Source organism: Bos taurus, chromosome 19 (genome assembly GCF_002263795.3).
Source record: "Bos taurus isolate L1 Dominette 01449 registration number 42190680 breed Hereford chromosome 19, ARS-UCD2.0, whole genome shotgun sequence".
NCBI classification, from domain to species: Eukaryota; Metazoa; Chordata; class Mammalia; order Artiodactyla; family Bovidae; genus Bos; species Bos taurus.
Genome location: NC_037346.1, coordinates 49,053,263 through 49,073,757, shown reverse-complemented (window position 1 = coordinate 49,073,757; position 20,495 = coordinate 49,053,263). Strand labels below are relative to the sequence as shown.

At 36.3% G+C, this 20,495-nt stretch overlaps 1 protein-coding gene across 18 annotated transcripts in view; it reads left to right on the top strand.

Annotated features, from left to right (window-relative positions):
* Window positions 1-20,495, top strand: part of BPTF (bromodomain PHD finger transcription factor) — a 133,222-nt gene that overhangs the window by 54,625 nt on the left and 58,102 nt on the right. For 10 of the 18 annotated variants that reach the window (XM_024980958.2, XM_059878596.1, XM_024980956.2 and 7 more), the window contains exons 3-8: window positions 1,105-1,328; window positions 7,198-7,407; window positions 7,963-8,151; window positions 14,340-14,528; window positions 18,021-18,208; window positions 19,707-20,062. In XM_024980958.2, coding sequence (XP_024836726.1) covers window positions 1,105-1,328; window positions 7,198-7,407; window positions 7,963-8,151; window positions 14,340-14,528; window positions 18,021-18,208; window positions 19,707-20,062 — 1,356 coding nt within the window. Of the gene's footprint in view, window positions 1-1,104; window positions 1,329-4,295; window positions 4,521-7,197; window positions 7,408-7,962; window positions 8,152-14,339; window positions 14,529-18,020; window positions 18,209-19,706; window positions 20,063-20,495 lie in introns of those variants that run through there. The other 8 variants (XM_024980957.2, XM_059878594.1, XM_059878585.1 and 5 more) reach the window with 7 other exon arrangements.

The following is a 20,495-nucleotide window of genomic DNA, read 5'->3' as shown; positions in this document are numbered from 1 at the left end:
TGTCCACAGGCAAGGAAAGCGATGAGATGTCACTCAATTGAGATGATTCCTTCAAGGACCAAAATTTAACAAAGCATTTCCACCATTTTGGTGGAAATGTTTCTAAACTGTAGTATAACATGATCCTGCTCTGTACCTGTCAGGTACTGAACAGAGTTTAAATATTTCTGGTTAAAGTTCTCTGCATGCTATTGTTACAAGTGATGGTCTTAATGTCGATTGAAGTGTCACCAAGACCATCCTCCACCAAGTACTCACACACTCTGAGTTTTAAGGTCCTATTTCTGAGTGTCATGTTTTTAGAAATCTTTCTTTGTTGCTGTATTCTTCTCTTCCCACTACTACAAGCTACATTTATCTACATTTACTATATTTTATCCTAAGCTGTTGTGGGCTAGGTTTGGTTCAGTTCAGTTGGTCAATCATGTCCAACTCTTTGTGACCCCATGGACCTCCCTGTCCATCGCCAACTCCCGGAATTTACTCAAACTCATGTCCATTGAGTCGGTGATGCCATCCAGCCATCTCATCCTCTGTCGTCCCCTTCTCCTCCTGCCCCCAATCCCTCCCAGCATCAGGGTCTTTTCCAATGAGTCAGTTCTTCACATCAGGTGGCCAAAGTATTGGAGCTTCAGCTTCAGCATCAGTCCTTCCAATGAATATTCAGGACTGATTTCCTTTAGGATGGGCTGATTGGATCTCCTTGCAGTCCAGGGGACTCTCAAAAGAGTTCTCCAACACCACAGTTCAAAAGCATCAATTCTTCGGCGCTCAGCTTTCTTTATAGTCCAACTCTCACATCCATACATGACCACTGGAAAAACCATAGCTTTGACTAAATGGACCTTTGTTGGCAAAGGAATGTCTCTGCTTTTTAATATGCTGTCTATGTTGGGCTAGGACATCAAAATAGAAGTTCAAGTAAAATGAGTACCTTGAATTTGAATGAAACTTGACGATCTCTTGTGAATAAGTGTTAATAAATTGAACTTTAGTGTGCAGTCTTTGTGTTATGTATTTTAACTTTCACTGGATAGATAAAATTGTCAGATAAGTGCCATTATGTCTAACATATAAAGTGTTTTTGTGCTTTTTCTTAAACAGAGAAGAAGATACAGAAAATGAAAATGAAAAGAAAATTTGGTACTACAGCACAAAGGTCCAACTTGCAGAATTAATTGACTGTCTAGACAAAGATTACTGGGAGGCAGAGCTCTGCAAAATTCTAGAAGAAATGCGTGAAGAAATCCACCGGCACATGGACATAACTGAAGACCTGACCAATAAAGCTCGGGGCAGTAACAAATCCTTTCTGGCGGCAGCTAATGGTGAGTGGGAAATTCTTCTCATTTTACTTTTTGTTAGATTTTACTTTTTGAGATAAACTCTAGGTGTGACATAACTACAAAATTTAAAAATGTATTAAAATTTTCAAGTATGACTATTTTACTTTAATTCTTTATAATATTTTCCCAATAGAACCTTGTTCATCCTAATTTAAATTAGAGACCCTGTACATTTTAGTGTTTGGTACCGTGTCTTACTCGTTACTGATATTCCACAAATTATATTTGTTTTTTAATTCACAAATTTTATTAATAAACCTTTTAGGGAGTCCTGTTTTTAATTATGAGAAATGGTGTTCCTTTAAAATTTACTCTTTGGCTTCTTTTTTTTTTTTTTTAACTCTCAATTTTAGAATAATGTTAGAGTTACAGAAAAGTTGCTAAGATAGCATGGAGGGTTTTTCGCATACCCTGCGGTAGACTTCCCTTATTATCAGCATCTTACATCCTGGCTCAGCTGGTGAAGAATCTGCCTGCAATGCAGGAGACCTGGGTTTGATCCCTGGGTTGGGAAGATCCCCTGGAGAAGGGAAAGGCTACCCACTCCAGTATTCTGGCCTGGAAAATTCCATGGACTGTATAGTTCACGGGATCGCAAAGAGTCAGACACAACTGAGCGACTTTCACATTAGTGTGGTGTGTTTGTCATCACTAATGAACCAGTGTTGATATATTTAATAACTTATATCTATACTTTATTCAGATTTCCTCAGTTCTTATCTAACGTCCTTTTTCTGTCTCATGATCCCTTCCAGGACACCACACTCTATTTAGTCATCCTGTCTCTCTAGGATGTCACAGGTTTTCAGATTTTCCTTATTATTGATGACCTGGACAGGTTTTGAGGATTGCTGGCCAGGGACTTAAAAGAATGCTCTCAACATGGATTTGTCTTGTGTTCTTCTTAGAGTTAGCCTTGTGTTGTGTATTTGGGGAGGAAGACCACAAAGATGAAGTGCCCTCCTCGTCATCTTATCCAGAGTACCAGCCACCAGCATGATTTATCACCAGTGATATTAACTTGGGTCATCTGATTGAGGCAGTATTTGTCTGGTTTCTCTCTTGTAAAATTACTCCTCCCACCCATACTATGGTTTGGGGGAGAGAGTCACTGTGCATAGCCCACTTAGGCCATCAGGAGTCACAGTCCACCTCCTTGCGGGAGCATTGATCTATATACGTTATTTGGATTCCTGCACAGATTTGTGTATTCTTATTTATTCAGTCGTGTATATCAGGACTCATGGATATATATTTTACACTTTGCGTCATATTTTGATTGCTGCTGCTGCTGCTGCTAAGTCGCTTCAGTCATGTCCGACTCTGTGCGACCCCAGAGACGGCAGCCCACCAGGCTCCCTCGTGCCTGGGATTCTCCAGGCAAGAACACTGGAGTGGGTTGCCATTTCCTTCTCCAATGCATGAAAGTGAAAAGTGAAGGTGAAGTCACTCAGTCGTGTCCGTCTCTTTGTGACCCCATGGACTGCAACCTACCAGGCTCCTCCATCCATGGGGTTTCCAGGCAAGAGTACTGGAGTGGGGTGCCATTGCCTTCTCTGATTTTGATTACTGCCTTATTTATTTTGCTGCTCAGTGTTTTTATTTTTATTCCCTGCTTTGTAACAAATAATGAATTATATGACATTTAAAAAAAATAAATAGTACAGGGACTTCCCTGTACTTCTTCAAAAACTAGTAGATTTAGTTAACAAGAGTTATATTTATTCATATCTGGTAGTTGAAAGTATCTTTTATCATTAGATCTGGGTTTTTTTAATGTGTATTTTTTTCCATCAGATAAGTTTTACTCATCAGAATTCTTTGGGGAGGTTGATAATTGTACTAATATAATTAAGAGGATCACTTCCCCTCTTAATTTCCTTTTATGGATCCCAGCATTGCAATTGACAAATCCCTTTTTACTCTCTTGCAGTCTCAGCTTTTAGTATAGTAATAATGAGCCATGCTGTCCCCTAAAAAGCAATGTGGAATGTGTTTTTATCAGGTGTTGAATTAGAAATATTTTCTAGAGTGAACTCATCTGTGTACAAAATTATATATATAGTAGTATCATCTTAATCATGGGCTTCCCTGATGGCTCAGTTGGTGAAGAGTACTCCTGCAGTGCAGGAGACCCAGGTTCAATCCCTGGGTCAGGAGGAATCCCCTGGAGAAGGGAATAGCTACCCACTCCAGTATTCTTGCCTGGAGAATTCCATGGACAGAGGAGCCTGGCAGCTACAGTCCACGGGGTCGAAAGAGTCGGACACGACTGAGCGAGTAACACTTCCTCATCTTAAGTAAAGAACAAAGCCAATATAGAAATGGATAATTAAAATGTTTAGTGGTCTGACTGGGGGGAATGTCAAACTGAAAATGAATTTGTGGAGGAATTGGTTACTTTCATTTGAATTACCATGTGATGGAGTACTACACATTGGAGAATGTATGAGGTACCATGCCAAAACAGTACCTGGGTTATTGAGGTACTTAAATTCTCTTCCTCTGAATAATCAACTGGGTGAATAATCAGCTTTTATCACTAAAAAATAACTAATCAGCATAGTAGGATTATAGTTACTTTCTGTTTTATATTTTTCAAATTTCCTACAATAAGCATGTTATATTTCATGTAATTCAGCCTGTGATGTACTTTTAAAAATCACTTAAACCTTTTGTAATAATCAGAAATAGAGCTTTGAGCATTAGGGCGCAATATATTCTTAGAGATATGTGGCCACAGCTTGTGGACAGCTACCCTCTTAGTACAGCTGAATTTAATTTAAATAAGGTAAAGTGTACCTTGAATTTAATGGTGAGATCTAGACAACAAGTGACATTTTTCTTCTCTTTTTTCTCCCCCCTTCCCCTTTTTTTTGCTAAGGTACAACCAACCTGGTACTAAAGGTGGAGGGATTCACAAGAATTGAAAATTGATGGGGAAGAGAAGGGGAAACTAACATTTTTGAGTACCTACTGTGGGCCAGGTGTTCATCTAGATGTTATACAAGCCTTTAATCCTCTCAGCAACTTTCTAAGGAATGTATTGGCAATGAATTAAACATTCAGATAGAAGAATTTCCTATTAAAACACCGATCTGCCACCATTATCTTTATTTGCTCTCTCTGGGAACCAAAATCTTGGCTATAATAGTTTAGGAGCATCCAGTCCAGGTAAATACCTAAAATAATATCTAGTGGTGTTCTTTAATTGGGGGTTTTATGAGATTAAAGAAAACAGACTACTGGGCTCCTGAAATAGCCAAGAATAATTTACAGTATCTTATCAATGATCTCAGAATCCCAGCTTATCCTTATGACTTTTCTTTTTTAACCTCACAAATAGCATAAATCCTTTCACATTTTCATCTCTCTGGTTGTTATATACATATATGTCCACTTCAGGAGAGTTTAATTCAGTTTTTTGGTGGGTTTTTTTTTTTTTTCTGAATATTTTTTCTGTTTTTTTCCCCTCATATTTTTGAAATTGTCAAATATACAGAAAGTTAAAAGAATTATCCAGTACATAAGCCTACCATCTAGATTCTAAAATTTATTATATATTTGTAACTGTAAATAGTTCGTTTTATCATACACCCTTTTGGTGATTGTGTTTTGTAATGCTTTATTCTGCTTGTTTGAAAGAAGTTTATTTTTGGAATAAATTTTTTTTCTGAGAGAAGATGACTTTTAATATTTGGTAGGTTAATTCTATTTAATTTTGAAATATTCCTGCAAAGTATAGACTACTATACATGTTTATTGAGGATGCATATTTATTACAGATCAGATACAACCTAGACCAATTATTTCTTCTGTCACCCCCTTAATGTTTTTTTTTTCCCCCTCCCCACTTTTTTGGTGTGTTTCTTTTAAGGCTGTGAGTACTGTAGGTCTTGAGCTGAAAATACAGACATATATACTGATAATTATTTGTATACTTGATCGAGTGGATAACAGGATAGACTATTAAAATTAGAACCTTTATAGAAAGGTTGACCTTTGGTCATCCTACCTGTGCTTTCTACCTAATTTAGGTGATCTGATTTATAGTTGTTTTTTTAACTCTATCCTCATTATGTGGCAGGGTGGAAGTTGGTTGAATGTGTAACACTTTGATCAGGATGGAGCTATATTTTAAAGTAAGAAATAATATGGCTCTAAGAAAAGCAGGTAATTGGTGAATAAATTTTTTTTCCAAATAAAAAGTTCTTTTCACAGTAATTGAGATACTTCCATTGTTTAGTGTATATAGCACGAGTAAATGCATTAGGGTTAATAGGAACTGAAAGCAGTGTAGATGTATAGATAGGTAACAGGATATAAGGAAATGATGTAAAAAAAGGATCCTGGGGTGATGGTGAAGACAGAAAATATATGTATTAGAATTCCTTCTGTTTGAAATTGTCCTATAGCTGACTTAGATGTTTCTATAATCACTGACTTAGAATTCTTATGGGATTTAGGAGCATCGAAGGTGAGAGAAAGAGAGTAAGGAATTAACTCCAGCCATCTCAAAGATAATCTTTTAAGCAGAGAGGTCAGTGTTTTTCAGTGATGACTTTACAAGGTTTTTCTAATCCTAGGAAACCTACAATTTAGGAAACACGGATGAAAATGAAGGTAGAGAACATTTAAAGAAAGGAAATGTAAACAAAGAAATTTAAAAATCCCAAAAGAGGTACCATGGGTGCCCAGCTTTGGCGTTAATGTTTCTTCTTGTTCACAAACACTATTTCTCATGGGAGTACAGTTTAGCAATTCTGAAACTGGTTTACTGTGAATAATAGGGTTAACCAAATAAATAGATAAATTGTAATGAAAGCAACTTCTGTCAGACAGTGAATTTACAAAAAAACAGCAGATCCATGCTTGAATGAACCACACACGTACTCCCCGCTACACACAGACAGATACAGAAATAATAAAGATGTATATATACGTAGGTTAATATACGTATATACATTCCCTGGGTCTGTGGTGACGAGAGAAGCAGTGACACCCCACTAGTAAGAAGAACACATAGTGCCTAGATCACGACTTCTAAATCTCTTTCTCCAATTAAAAAAAAGTCAAGATTCCTTGAGAGGTGGTATATTCTAGGGCTGGGGCAGAGAACACCCAAGGTGAGCCTGGAGCATCTTGTAGTGTTGGAAAGTAAGGAAGGAGGGAAGGGAAGTGTGTTTAAAAGATACAGGACTCCCCTGGAAAAGCTCCCAGTGGCCAAAAGCTGGACCAGTTTGAGCAGCAAAGTAAAACACGATAGTGTTGTATTATGATGTAAAGAACATCAGTATCCAGGGATCTGTGTTGCTGTTCCTTGTGGTCTGCACCCGTGTTATGGTCTCACTGCACCGAGGTTGAGAGGAAATTAGAGCCATTAGGCGTTAGTGACATTCAGAAAGCTATGGGATTTCAGATAGAAATGTTTAATGGGCCTTTGTTTTCTTATTTTACGGTGGAGGACCGAAGGTTAAGTAGCCTGCCCAGCTCACGCAGTTAAGGCAGGTCTGTACTAGGTCATGGGTCTCTAGGTTTTTGTCACCGTGCCACACTGCACAGACTGTGGGTCTGTGTCAGCTTACAGTTTTTCTTACATGGCAGAGGATATTACAGTAATCTGTAGCAATCTCAATTTTAAAAGACTGTTTTCTAGCTGTGAAGATAACCAAATTGGTCAAGTTCTCTTAGGTATCAAACTGTTACTGGTAATCTCGATCCTTGTTTCAGAGTTCTTAATGCGTTTAACAAATTTATCTTTTAATAGCTTGTATTGAAACTCTTAAGTAACACTTGTAGTACCTTATACTTGGTAATATGGAAACACAATTTTTTATTTGTTTTATTATAGAAGAAATTTTGGAATCCATAAGAGCCAAAAAGGGAGACATTGATATTGTTAAAAGCCCAGAAGAAATAGACAAGGACAAGAATGAGACTGAGACTAGTAACTCCAAAGATGCTGAGAAAAGCAGAGAGGAATTTGAAGACCAGATTGTTGAAAAAGACAGTGATGACAAAACACCAGATGACGTCGATCCCGAGCAAGGAAAATCTGAGGGTAAAGACATTACTTGGTTAAAAAGAATATTTCATCAGTGTTATTTAGGAAATCTCCAATTTTACTTGCAAAATGAAAATGAGGTTTTTTTTTTTTTTTTTACAAACAACTATTTAATTTTACATTTCTAAAGAGATTAGTATATCCTTCCTCCTTATAACATGTATAACCATTGTAATGAGTTTTATATATTGGTGGATTTGCTATGATTTTATATCCACATCTCTATACTTCTTAATAAGGTACAATTTCCCTATGAGATTTGTTGGTGAAAAATCACTGTTTTTCTATCAGAATATACACTTTTGGGTGATAAAAAATGTTCCTTCTTATGTTGACTACTTAAACATTCTTAATAATACCAAATATTCTTAACTACCCTTTGGATTACCTGCTGCAAAAATATCCCAGAATCTAATTGCTTCAGTATGGCCATTGAATAGAAGCCAGGTGTTTTGGTGCTCATTCATTTTCAGTAGATGACTGAATGTGGCCATTTGTCCTCGAGCAATTTTAAAGGGTATCGTTAAAGTTTTGTTGTGCATTTTACTGTAGAGCCAACAGAAGTTGGGGATAAAGGTAACTCTGTGTCAGCAAATCTTGGCGACAACACAACAAATGCTTCTTCCGAAGAGACTGTTCCCTCTGAAGGGAGGAGTCCCATGGGGTGTGTCTCAGAAACCCACGATAGCAGCAACATGGCAGAGAAGAAGGTGGCATCTGAGCTCCCCCAGGACGTGCCAGGTACAGAGGGCAGTGTATCAATGCCTCTGTAATGGGGGGAAGTCCTTCCCTTGAGTAGTGAGAGCTGAATGTCACCTAAAACCTTAAAGTACGTGTTCATCATGCTGCTTGCTTACATCAGTGCCATCCCTGACCGCTAAATTGTCACCTAACATTGGGAGTTTGACAGATGTTCCTGCATTTAGTGCTTGAAACTCATCATAATCTTCATGCTTTTTTAAAGTTCATTTAGCTGTTTTTGTTTAATAGACTTATTTGTATATTTTATCACCAGACCATAGTGGCAGATATTTTGGTTTTAAGTACTCACATGCTAATGGCTCAGTGTTGAATGATTTGACCGTTCCAGTTCTGTATGTACTAACAGATTAATTTTATGTTTGCATGTGGTCATGTAAGTTTCTTTTTAACAACATTTCAAACCATAATATTGTAATAGAAAACCATTGTCATGTATTTTGATATGAAAATGTGAGTTAACCAGTAATACTTTAAGCTTATTAAAATTAATACTCAGAGTAAGTTATATCACATCAAGAATGTTGTTATGCCTTTCCTTTTGCCTTTTTTAAAAAAGAAAAAATTTTATCATAGGAGCTTGATGTATTTTTTTTTTAATGTATTTTTTTAAGAAGGCAAATTAGAAAATTAGATGAGCAAAACAAGAAAATACTGGTGATCCTATGGAAAGTCAGTAATTGTAGTTAATACTGTGATGGAAACCCTGAAAGAGTTCTTTTGTAGTCCTTCTGGTGGAAATGTAGGGATGGCTTATTGTGATTTGAACTTGCAGTTCCCTGGTGACTAAGGATGTTGAACTCCTTTAGTGTGTGTGTGCATGTACGTGCGACTGTGCGCACACGTGCTTCTGTGTGTGTGTGTCGTTTGGATACCTTCTGTTTTGAAGTGCCTATCAGTTCTTTTGTTCATTTTCCATGACGTGGTTTCTTTTTTTGTCTGTGGTTATTGCATAGACTGGGCTAGGTTCAGTCCCTCTTCTCTGTCCTGACTGGAAGCAAAAGTTTTTACATTGATTTTTTAAATAATGTTGACCCAATCTCATATTCCTGGAATAAATACAACTTTGTTGTGACATATTTTTGTTCTTAAATATTGTTGCATTCCATTTTTAATATTTTAGAATTTTTGCATCAGCTTTCATGAATGAAATTGACATGTAGTTCTCCTTTTCTGATAATGTCTATGTCAGGATTTGATGCCTAGATTACATTGGCCTTATAAAATGAATTTTTATTTTACAATTTCCCACTTTTCCTTTTGTCTGCAAGGGTTTCTGTGGGTGGGTGTTGTTTATTCCTTAAATGTTTGCTAAAGTCTTTTGGTCCTGGAGTTTTCATTGTGGGAAAGTTATTGTAGATTTCATTTCTTGGGCAGATAGTGAAGTATTCATGTCTTCTGTTGATTTCTTGTGTCAATTTTCTTAAGTTTTATTTTTCTAAGAATATACCATTTCATTTAAATTTTAAATTTTACTGACATGATAACTGTTTTTAAGTGTCTATAGCATCTGTAGTGATGTTCCCTTTTTTCAATCCAGAAATTGGTTAATCATTTCATGAGACTATTAATTTTTATGAGTCTTTTAAAAAAATAACTTTGGGATTCCTTTTAATTTCTTTTCATTCTTGTGAGTTATTTCTCCCTGCCTTTTTTCCCTGTTAACCATTCTATTGAGTTACAATTGATACACAAAAAGCTGTACATATTTAATGTGTACAACTTGATGAGTTTGGAGATAAAGATGTACCTGTGAAACCATCACTGTAATCTGTGGCATAAACATCTGTCACCTCCAAAAGTTTCTCATACACTCTTTATTAAAATTTTTTCTTCTCACTTAATGGATGCTTTTATAACTTGCTGTCATCAAGGCTATACATTTCCCTCTGTATACTGCTGTAGCTTCATTTCACTAACTTTAATATGTTATTTTGTCTTTATCATTCAGTTTAAAATACTTTCTGATTTCTGTTATATATTTTTTTAATCCATTGCTTATTTAGAAATCTGTTGTTTAGCACCCAGACATTTAGAGATTTGCTAGTTATATTTTTGTTATTGATTTCTGGTTTGACAAACTGGAGTCAGAGAACATTCTGTGCATGATTTAAGATTTGCTGAGGCTTGTTTTGTGGTCCCAACATTTGGTTAATATTGATAAACTATCTCCTATACACTTGAAAGAAAGTGTTAATCACTCAGTCAGGTGTTAGACACTCTGTCGTGTCACTCAGGCTCTTTGCAACACCCTGGACTGTAACCCGCCAGGCTCCTCTGTCCACGGTTCTCCAGGCAAGAATGCTGGAGTGGATTGCCATTTCCTCCTCCAATATGCACTTGAGACATATATTTTTAGTTTTGGGGTACTGTACAGAACAGTTAGGTCAGGGTTTTCAATTGTGTTGTTCATGTCTGTGTTTTTGCTATTTCCTTCCCTCTCTGCAAGATACTTTTAAGTTACTTTTTTTAATGTGTTGCCTTTTTATCTTTCAAATGTTTTTAGTTTTGCATTATATAGTTTGAGCCTGTGTTATTAGGTGCACATAATTTTTATTGTTGAATTAACTTTATCTTTGTGAAATACCCTTTATTGTTAATAATGTTACTAAATACAGTAGCTTTCTTTTGATTAGCATTTGTATTGGATATCTTTTCTAGAATAGAAAGATACTTAAAAATAACCTGAGAATTTAAACTCTTTAAATACATCTGCTTTAGAATTTTTTAGAAATACATACATACACATAAATATATACATATATGCGTATGTATCTTTATTTATTTCCAGCTGTATTTTGTCACGTCTTGTCAGACAGCACTGTCATTGTCTTACGCTAGATGACATTATGCAAAGGAAGAATTACAAATCTGTGATCTAAAAACTAAAGGCATGAAACATAAGAAAAATGGACAGATTTCATGATTTCAAGTTGGGTATGATCAGTGATGAGAAAGATTTTATGTAGCTGAGACTGAAGTTTAATCTGAGGTTTAGACTGTATTTTGAGAGAGGTTTGTAGACATCACTTTAAAAAGTTAATCTCTGAATATCTATTCCTCAGATCTTCCCGCCACCGCCCTGCCCCCACCCTCCACCCCGCATCTCTACTCCAAACATTTCACTTCAGCTCATGAAAATGGTTATGTTGCCAAAAATGATGCCTTATAGCAAGTATACTGTTTATTATTCAGCATAACTCCTTTGTAGTTAACAAAAAGCTCAATTTCAGAGTTATACTTTTGTTCTGGATTTTAGATTAGAAACTTTTTATACCAGAGTGTCAATTTTTTCAGTTTATAAGAGAAGAGAGGGGCATGTCTTTCTAGTATCTTAACCTCAAATGTACTACAGAGAATTTGTATTCAAATCTATAATGCAGACAGCATTTGTTTTTATTTAAGTTATGCCTCTAGATTTAATGCCTGGGACTAAGAAGATAGTAGCAATAGATAAAACTGGCTTTATATCCATAACTATTTAAACTGCTTTGAAAATGTTTCCGTAGACATATTGGAACTCTAGCAACTATAAAGTTGAATAATAAGAACATTTTATTTAATCTGTTTCTTTTGGGATAAAGATAGTACTTTGCTTTAGGTTTTGATTTTATTATCAGGAAATTAGTGGATAGAAGAGGCTGCTGATACTGGATGCTGAACTGATGTATTATGGGTTTACCTCATTGAGTTGATTAATAATAGCTTTTGGAGGTTCTGCAGCAAAATGTTACTCTTTTGTTTCTTTTTTTTTTTTAACATGTTTGGTTTTAGTTTCTAGTCTGGTTGAAGGAGAGGACAATTGGTGGGTAATAAACCTTCTTTGTGGTGTCTTAAAGCAAATGCTTGAGATTTCTTTAATCTTATAGCCTAATGAAGTAAAGTGGTCAAGAGTTCTAGAACCATTGAAAAACAAAGTCAGAATTCTAAACTGAAATGGAGGAGAACCTAAGGCGAATTAACTTGGGACAAGTTAACAAAAGTGCTGTGTGTTATGAGTTACAGGAGTCCTCAGCTCATTAGCACCTTGAAAGTTTAAACAGATAAATTCTGAGCTCAGTCTTTTCAGGATCAAAATATCTGGGGATAGGATTGATTGCCTATTTTATGATGTACACTCTCTGTAGGATTTTTTGGTGGGTAGTGTTAGGAAATACATATTTCAGAAAAGAAAAAGACCAATTCACGTTGACATTTCAAATTCAGATTGATGATTGCATAGTTGTTTTTTTTTTTAACACTTGTATCTTTTTCTTTATACTGAGTGGCTTAGTTCCTAACAACAGTAGCTTAATTATATATTTGCTTTATCCTGATTCAGATGTTAATTAATAATTATATATTATTATTACATTATAATTATCAATATACTGATATGCATTTATAACAGTAATACAAAGAAATGTTTTAAACAGCATAGAATTTCATAATACCAATGTTACTGCTCACAGTAAGATTTCATAATGGCATTTAAGGTTTTTTCAGCTTTTCATCTTTGTACCATATTTCCAGTAAGACTGTATAGTCAAAATTCTGTGTTCCAAAGTCACTTGAAATGATTTTTTTCTCTGTGCAGTTATGCCAACAACTTGATGCACAGTTAGACTTTTTTTGTTTCCATTGGTTTTCACTTTTTAGGGGTTGCATTTCTAACTAAATACAAAACATTTACGTGATTCCAAAGTCCAGCTGTGTGTAACTATATCTGTTCAGAGAATTTTCACTTTCATTCCTTCCCTCTGTAGGTAACCATGTCCTTCCTTTCCCTTACAGGTAGCCATTTTTATTAATTTTTCGTTAGTGATTTTTTTTTGGGTATAGAAAGGAAAAATATATCCATAAATTCATATTTCTCTCCTTTTCTTACATGATGTTGGCATACTCTAAGTGCTCTTCTGCATATTTCTTTATACATTTAATCTTGAGATCAGTTTGTATGTGGATATAATGATCCCCTCAGTCCTTGTTATGGTACATGGTATTTTACTGTATGTTCCATCTTTTATTCAGCCAGTACCGTATTGATGGGCATTTGCTTTTTCTGGTCTTTTGCCATTATAGTGCTACAGTGAATACCTCTGCAAATAAGCAGTGTAGTGTTTCTGCCCGTGAATTTTGGGATAGATTTATAGACGTGGGATTGCTAGGTTAAGAGTAGTTGCAACTGTAATTTTTCTGGGTATCGTCAATTCCCTTCTATCCACTTGGTACCCTTTTGCCACTCCCACAGCAGTGTGTGCAGTACCTCTTAAGCTCCTGCCTCTCTACCTGAGCATAGCATGAGACTTGAATTTTTGGCCCATTTGGTAGCTGGGAGGTAGTTTCTCCATACAGTTTTATTTTGCATTTCTTTTAGTTTTAATTAAATGAGTCTATTTCCATGTTTAAAGGCCATTTTCATTTCTTTTGTCACTGTTCATATAGTTTTCCCATTTTTCTATCAGGTTGTTGGTTTTTTCCTTCAAGACGAAGTTTAGGAACTCATAATATATTACAGATAGTCTTTGTGATACACTGTCAATCACTTTCAGGTGACTGGTATAAAAGCTACCTTAATAGTGGCAAAATGAAATACACAAGGAGGCTCTAGATTTTTGAACTACCAGGAAACGACATTTGAGTTCAAGGCTTTCAGTTCATGGTAGTGTTCATTTTGGTCTTTCAGCAACTACACTCTTATTGATACTGTTAGGTTCTTAAAATTAACAATCACTTAAGCATTACCTTGTAGTTAAATTTGGGGATATAGAATTCAGGCAGGAAAACCTTAGAGATAAGTAATCCTGTTTAATTCTATTTAGAATACTGTTTGAAGGCTTTTTGAAAAGTAAGAATATAAATTTCTGATTTTGAGGGATTTTCTCCACTAAATTACTTCTGCAGTATCTGGCACATCATAACATAAATTCTGTGAGATAGTTATATCACTTGACTCTGACAGATGGTCTTTGTACTGTGTATTGAGTTAATGCTGAGAGACTTAAAAGACACTTCACAGGGTGTTATTTACAAATTTCTTTTCATACATTGCATTATTCATACATGAGCAGCTTTTTCTTTTTAAAATCTGGCTTTGTAATGCAACCCTAAAACAATTAAATGTCTTTTCTGACAATTAGTTATTTTTGATGTGATTTCCAATTTAAAAATCAGATATTCTATTTTTCTAGAAGAACCTAACAAGACATGTGACAGCAGTAACCCTAGTGCCACCACTGCCTCCATCCAGCCTAACCTGGAGCACAGTAACAGCAGCAGTGAGCTAAGCTCTTCCCAGAGCGAGCCTGCCAAGGCAGCCGATGACCCTGAAAATGGAGAAAGAGAGTCCCATACACCTGTCTCTATTCAAGAAGAGATAGGTAAGGATACACTTCATACAGCGAAAGGAACTTTTTTTTTTTTTAATTTTTAATTTTTTAAAATACAAGTTTGATGGGGGTGGGAAGATTTGGATTTTCTTTCTTTTTTTTTTTTTTTTAAAGCATAAGTAACACTTGGACTCAGTGCTTTTGTTTTTAAAAAACAAACATATAGGAAAAAAATTCATCTATTTCACACCCTCTCCCCAAAGGTAACCACCATTAATTGGAATTGTATCTTTCTCCGTGTAGTTACATTTATGTATGTATGCTTAGAAAAAACACTTTTTTAAAAAAATATATAAACGGAATCATTCTGCACGTATTGTCTGCATCTTGCTTTTTTCACTCAGTAATACATGTAGGGGTTCTTTTCATGTAATAAATTGAATTTATTCTTTTTAACTGCTGCGTGATATGCCACAGTACAGATGAACCATAATTCATTTACTGTTTCTCTATTAATGGACATCTAGGCTGTTAACAGTTTTTTCCTTATTACAACTAGTGGTGCTTTTTAACATCCTCAACATGTATCTTTGTCTACTTATGTAAGTATTTCTGGCAGTGTAGGTACAGTAAGTGGAATTGCTGGATCATATGGTAGGTACATTTTTAAAATAGTGATGGCTATTGCTTAATTGTACATTAAAAGAAATGTATACTAATAATTTACATATATATGTATTTCTTCACATTTTCACCTTCTGCATTTTGGCCAGTGGTATTTCATGAAAAAATTTGCATATCTCTGCTTACTAATGTGGTTGAATTTCTTTTCATGTGTTTGCTGAACTTTCTGTGAATTGCTTATTCATGTCTTTTGCTCACTTTTTCCTCTTGACTTTTGATATTCCCCAATGAGTTTTAGGAACGCTTTATGTATTTTGGGTATTAATTTTTTATTTTACCTCTATACTTAAATAGGCATTGCTTGTTTTGTACAGAAAGTTTTTACGTTTTTTTATGCATTTAAATCTATCTTTTTCTTTAGGATTTCTCAGGATTTTGTGTCTTGCTAAGTAAGGAAGACCATCTCTATCCCAGGAACATACATATATATTACAGTAATTTCACCTAATACTTTATAACTTTGTCTTTAATCCTGCTGGTGTGTAATTTTGTGTATGAGATGGAAATCTATTTTAATTAAAACCTTTTCAATTGCAAGTGACCAAACTAGCTTAAACTAGCTTAAGTGAAAAGGGAATTTAATTAGCTCATGTAATTGGGAAGTCCAAGCCATCATCAGGCATAACTGGACCCCCAGGTATCAAAACTCTTTCCATTTTCCTCTTTCTGTCTCAACTTTTTGGATCTGCATATGTTTGTGTCTTAACCTCATTCTCTCCTAATACAGACAGGCTTTTCCCAAGTGGCAGGGAAGATGGCCTCAGCGGTTTGTATTCATAAGTTTCCATGGTCTGTGACCCAAAGGCAAGGCCCCTACTTCTGCTCCAAATCAAAAGTGCTTGAGGAAGGAATTTGAGTGGCCTATTGGACATATTGTTCCCACCCTGTGGCCAGGGCAGGCAAGGTATTATGATTGATGGCTCCAGCAAAAGTATATGATTGGAGTGGGGTAGGAATGGTTTTCCAAATAGAGAGAGATGTGAAGTCAGGAAACAGTGAATATCCACAGTTCCACCCTAGCTCAGGACAAGCATGTGTATCCAAACTCAGAAGCGCTTCTGCCTAACATAATGCAAAGGTCTCACCCACAACTGAAAATTGTTTCAAAAACTTCTGTCCCCAAATTACACCTGATAACATTGTATCTAGGATTTCTGTGTATTGTGTGTACTATTTTGATTACATCTGGACGTGGCTTACCTTGATCTTACAATCCATGAGCCAGGTTATGAGTTTTAACTACCTGTAACACTCATTATCCTGATGGTGGACGGTATTCTCCGATAAACCTGGCTGGCATTTTCTGGGACATTCTCCGGGAGGATGGATATGGACAAGATGTGAGAAGAACATGGCAAGATCCCCTTGCTGGAGGCAATCCTGCTTTACCAGCCTAGGTCCACCTGTCAGGGATGGCCTGCTGGAAATTGCTGTAGGTTTGAATAATTATACATCCTGTTTGACAGGTTTGGAGTTTTTTCTGGCAGTCATACCCCTTGTATATTGCTTGGACCCCCAGCTCGTACCTAATGCCCAGAAACTTGGCTCGGGGTACCTGAAAGTAAACCCCCTTCACTTACCCAGTTTGTCAGCCCTAGCCCTCAGGTGAGCAAAGTCTGTATAGCTCCTGCCTCTTGACATCATTAAACAAAGAGTTAGGGAGACTAGGGTTGAGCAGCTCTGGACTCTGCCTGCAGGCTGCATCACTGTGATTCCCTCCTTTGTAACAGGGAGAATACACCTTTTTGCAGGGTGTAGTAGATAATGACCTCCACTCTTAGCCTTGTTCCCTTTCTCTGTTCCTTCAAGTGTTTCCCCCAGGGATGAATTTTCTGCCTCCTTGCCCTTATTTGCACTAAATTTAGCAAGTGGCAACAAATGGACTCTTGCCTATTGGATCCTTGGCTGTAAATTGAGTGGCTTCAGTTTAAAAAGTGCCACGCTGTTCCCTTTCTGCTTTTAGGAAGTCTGGGCTTGATTAAGTGAGGTTTAAAATGTCTTTATTGGAGAACTTCAGTGATGGTCCCAAGAAGTAGTCTCTATAGCTCAACATGACCGCGTCTTGATTTAGTCAGTGGCATTATTGTCTGCTTGGTTTTTCATTTGCAATTGCCACACTTAGTTTTTAAAAACTGAAAAAGGAAAATGAGGTCTTGTTTAACTATCTGGCCAATGGAAATCGGATAGTGATGCAATAGTTTTAGAATATATAGGAATTTTCAGCTGAAGTGAGATTCATGGAAAAGCAGAAGTTGCTCCTTGGCAGTTAAATCCATCACTTGAAAAAATTGATGTTATGAAAATATGAGAGGCCTTTACTATATTTAAAAAAAATTAATGCAGTTGATTTTCACATGTACATTGTCTGCAAACACAAATAATTACCTAGATTCCTTAGGAGAACATGCACTTTATGTTTATAAGCTTTAAAAGGTTAGGTATTTGAACAGACTTTCAGTGGAAATCTTTCTAAAATTAATTATATCCTTTTAATACAGAAATCCACATTGAATATATAAGGCAATATTTTATCAGTTTGCATTTCGAGTTATGTTTGTTCCTTGTTAACCTGTAGCAGCCCTTCCCCTTTTCTGGTAGATGACCTTTACAACAGATGACCGGGCATATTTGAATTTTCTGTAAAATAATGACTCACAGTGAAGTTCTGACATACTTTCTTTGGAGTAAAACTTTGAAGAACTAATCCATTTGCTTTGGGTATTCAAGGACTTTTTCTGTTTGTTTTCTGGATCTTAGTTGTCTACCAGATAGAATATTTGGATTAGTAAAGTATTATTACTTGTTACATATAGTCTACTTACTATTAGCAATTACTTTGGGCTTTTTGTTTGATAACAGGTGATTTCAAATCAGAGAAGTCTAATGGGGAAATAAGTGAGTCTCCTGGAGGAGGAAGAGGAGCATCTGGTTCAACTCGGATTATCACCAGGTTACGGAACCCAGACAGCAAACTGAGTCAGCTGAAGAGCCAACAGGTGGCCGCTGCAGCCCATGAAGCAAATAAATTATTTAAGGAGGGGAAAGAGGTGTGTTCTTTCTGTTTAAAACAAACATCTCTGGAATGTGAAATAATTTTTAAAATAGAAGCAGGATGTTTGTAGACATATACTTTTGAACTGTATTTTCCTGACTTCGAGAGTGTAGTGTGTAGGAAGATTAAAAGTGTTAGGTTTATATTATGATAGATGTACACCCCAGTTTCAATCCATGCCTAGAAATGCTGGACATGGATAGTATACTTTCTTATATACGGTTAGTTTTATTGTATGCAATTCTAAAGAGATAGAGGCTTCTTTTTCACATGTGGGAACAGGTAGGCTCTTTGTGGGCTTTATTAAAGGTCTGATGCTCAGATCTGACTGGAGTCACTTTAGGTGAACCTGCCACTAAAGGATGGGACTTGACCTCTTGACAGCAGACAGTAGTGTGTAGAACATCATCTTAACCCTGATTCTGAATAAAAAAATTGAAGCTAAGACTCAGTATTTCTGTCCCCCAGCCAGCCATGGTGATTGAATAAGGGTCACAGTTGTGTCTTTCAGATTTGAGAATTATTTGCAGGGTAGATATTTGCAAGAATATGCAGTGTTTTTAACATCATAGAAAAGGCTTTAAAGCAGAGGTTTTCAGGCTACTTTTTCACTCTGACCCTCAGTAGGACATTTTTCATAGCCCAGTGTGCACGTACGTGCTCAGTTGTGTCCAGCTCTTTACGACACCACGGACTGTAGCCCACCAGGCCCCTCTGTCAGTGGGTTTGTTCTGGAAAGAATACTAGAGTGGGTTGCCATTTCCTCCTCCTTTAGGGATTGAACCTGTGTCTCCTGCATTGTGGGTAGGTTCTTTACTGCCGAGCCACTGGGGAAGCCCTTAGCAACCTAGTACATATATTTAAAAGTTTCCTGAAATAGTATTTTACCTTAATGTGTGGGAAGCACTCTAGTATTTTCTTTTCTAGTCTATTGTATTATAGTTCATTTTTTTTAAAGCTGGATAAGGCCCACTATTGATTTCACAGGCCACTAAAGGATTGGAATCAACTATTTGAAACACTGTTTTCATATATCTATGGGCTCTTATCTAAAGCTGGAATGATAAAAGGAACAGAATAAAATACATTTTTAGGAGTGTACTTTGGAGGGGAATAGTACCTGTAATGCCCTCATGCTTAAGCCGAACCCCTGTGTATTGTAAGCTTGAGATAATGACTGTTGAATGATTTATATATCACACATTGGATTTCAGGTGTATACTTGAGATATATAAAAGCACTTACTAATGTCCAACATATAACAGGCACTTTAATAAAGCTTAATTTTTTTTCTTTTTGCAGGCACATCTTGGTTGTTTAATGATAAATAATTAGCTTTCGCTTATAACTGAGCTTTTAACTTCAAAAGTGCAGTCATAAGATGTATTTTAACTTACTTTGAATGATAAATTAAAAACTGTTGAAAGACAATTGATCAGATTTATTATACATTTGACACAAATAATGGAGTCTTTTTTTATTTTCTTGGCCAGGTACTGGTAGTTAACTCTCAAGGAGAAATTTCACGGTTGAGCACCAAAAAGGAAGTGGTCATGAAGGGAAACATCAACAATTATTTCAAGTTGGGTCAAGAGGGGAAGTATCGCGTCTACCACAATCAGTACTCCACCAATTCATTTGCTTTGAATAAGCATCAGCACAGAGAAGACCATGATAAGAGAAGACATCTTGCACATAAATTCTGCCTGACTCCAGCTGGAGAGTTCAAATGGAATGGTTCTGTCCATGGGTCCAAAGTTCTTACTATATCTACCCTGAGACTGACTATCACACAGTTGGAAAACAATATCCCTTCCTCCTTTCTTCATCCCAATTGGGCTTCGCACAGGTAAAGGAAACTAAGGTTTGTTTATTGCTGTGAATATAGTAAGTATTTATAAAATGATTATTGCAGTTGCACACTTTAAACTGTCATTTAAAAATATGTTTATATTAAAATTTTAAATAAATATTAAAAAATTTGGCTGCTCCAGGTCTTTACTGCAGCATGCAGCATCTTTAGTCCTGGCATGTAGGGTCTAGTTCCCTGACCAGGGATGGAACTCAGGCCCCTTGGATTGCGAGCGTAGAGCCTTGGCTGCTGGGCCACTAGGGAAATCCCTAAGCTGTCAGTATTAGTGAATTGAATGACATCAGTTTAGTCAGCAAAACACTGAGGATGTTAGGAATATGAGTGTACTTCTGTAGTTACTGAACCGAGACTTCCCTGGCAGTCCACTGGTTAAGACTCCATGCTTCTAAGGGCATGGGTTCAGTCCCTG